We start from the raw sequence: 1,400 nt of genomic DNA, 5'->3' as shown, positions 1-1,400 counted from the left end.
ATTTGATTTTATATTTATATCATTTTTTTTTATATATATATATATATATATAAAAATTCTTTTGACTGGACAGGCAGACAACAGGGCCGCCGTCAAACCGGAAGAACTCGCAATTCCCGCCGCAGACAAGCTTCTCACTTGCAGATGGATTTGTTTGATGACAGCCAGGGAAATGATTATGAGGTGTGAGTTCTGCTAATTCACAGAAATCACATGCTTGACTACAATTCTAAAATGCTGTCTTATCTCTGATGCTGTTTGGTGCTTTGTCAGGCTCTCTTAGCGTTCGAGGAGCAACAAGGTGCTGTAGTAGCCAAGAACACTCTGACAAAGGCCGAGATCGAACGGCTGCCCATAAAAACGTACAATCCCACACACAGCGCAGGAAAAACAGAGTAAGCCACAGAACTGGATGCAACAAAAGAGATTTCCCATAATGCAATAGTTTAATCATACTCTCTTTACAGTTGCCAGATCTGTTTCAGTGAATACAAAGCGGGTGAACGACTCAGGATCCTTCCATGTCTCCACGATTACCACGTCAAATGCATCGACCGCTGGCTAAAGGTCTAGCTTGTTTTAACAACATAATCCCATAATTCACAGTTGCTTTTTACTAATCATTTTCTGTGTTTGTTACAGGAGAACGCCACATGTCCCATCTGCAGAGCGGATATATCAGAGTGTGGTGGTTTTTCTTGAGCGCACGACTTCAGGACTCAGTATCTACCTCACAGCTGGTCATGTTACCCCATTTGACTTTTAAACAGTCTTATTTTGAGTGTTATTAAATGCTTTTTAAATGCAAAATATTGTCTGATGTTTGAACCAGCATAAAGCACTGCCAAGCACTGTTTTATTTAGAAAGATCCTTCTAAAACATATCAGACACGACTGTATCACCCCAGTGGCAACAAACCTGCTAGCAATAGCTGAACTTGAATTTTGGATTTTCAAATAAAATCGCTTCATTTTTTTTGCCCGTTTTTTTATTAAAATGTGTAATTAGGATAATATATGTTGCTGTTACAGTCATTCTATCGCTGTTGTTTATGTAAATATCAAGCAGTGTGCAGCATGTGATTTTATTCACTCTGTTTCGTAATATCGCTTCTTCAAGGCTCTGTACTTCCAGAGGTAACAGCGCCTCGAGCTCTTTCACCACGAATTCTCCTCGGCTGATGAGCTCTTTGATCTTCTCAGGGTCGCTCACATCTTTATTCTTGGCAAACACAGCCCTCAGTCTGTCTCTGAAATAGTCGGCTCCTTTCAGATACTCCCGTTCAAGAAACAGCAACTTCAAGCAGAAGAATCAGAAGAGAAGACAGGATTATACATTTCTAATGCTTAGTCACAGATGTGTGCAGAATGTTTTTATTTTCCCCCCTCCATACTTTAAT

The 1,400-nt window shown here is 40.0% G+C and overlaps 1 protein-coding gene across 1 annotated transcript; it reads left to right on the top strand.

Moving 5' to 3' along the window:
- The first annotated feature begins 76 nt into the window (after positions 1–76).
- LOC107577899 (RING finger protein 44-like) lies at positions 77–975 on the top strand. Its single transcript, XM_016263923.1, has 4 exons — positions 77–183; positions 274–395; positions 468–567; positions 643–975. The coding sequence occupies exons 1-4, from the start codon at positions 145–147 to the stop codon at positions 700–702; spliced, it is 321 nt and encodes a 106-aa protein (XP_016119409.1). The 5' UTR covers positions 77–144; the 3' UTR covers positions 703–975.
- The last annotated feature ends 425 nt before the right edge of the window (positions 976–1,400 follow it).

Source organism: Sinocyclocheilus grahami, unplaced genomic scaffold (genome assembly GCF_001515645.1).
Source record: "Sinocyclocheilus grahami isolate Dianchi unplaced genomic scaffold, SAMN03320097.WGS_v1.1 scaffold7666.1, whole genome shotgun sequence".
NCBI classification, from domain to species: Eukaryota; Metazoa; Chordata; class Actinopteri; order Cypriniformes; family Cyprinidae; genus Sinocyclocheilus; species Sinocyclocheilus grahami.
The sequence above is the reverse complement of the archived record's forward strand: the minus strand, read 5'-3'. Positions and strand labels throughout refer to the sequence as shown.

Excerpts from the sequence above, each read along its gene's own strand:
- LOC107577899 (XM_016263923.1), top strand. The coding sequence starts at position 145 with ATGGATTTGTTTGATGACAGCCAGGGAAATGATTATGAG. Across the intron at positions 396-467 it reads CACAGCGCAGGAAAAACAGA|TTGCCAGATCTGTTTCAGTG; the intron begins GTAAGCCACAGA and ends CTCTCTTTACAG. Across the intron at positions 568-642 it reads GCATCGACCGCTGGCTAAAG|GAGAACGCCACATGTCCCAT; the intron begins GTCTAGCTTGTT and ends TGTTTGTTACAG.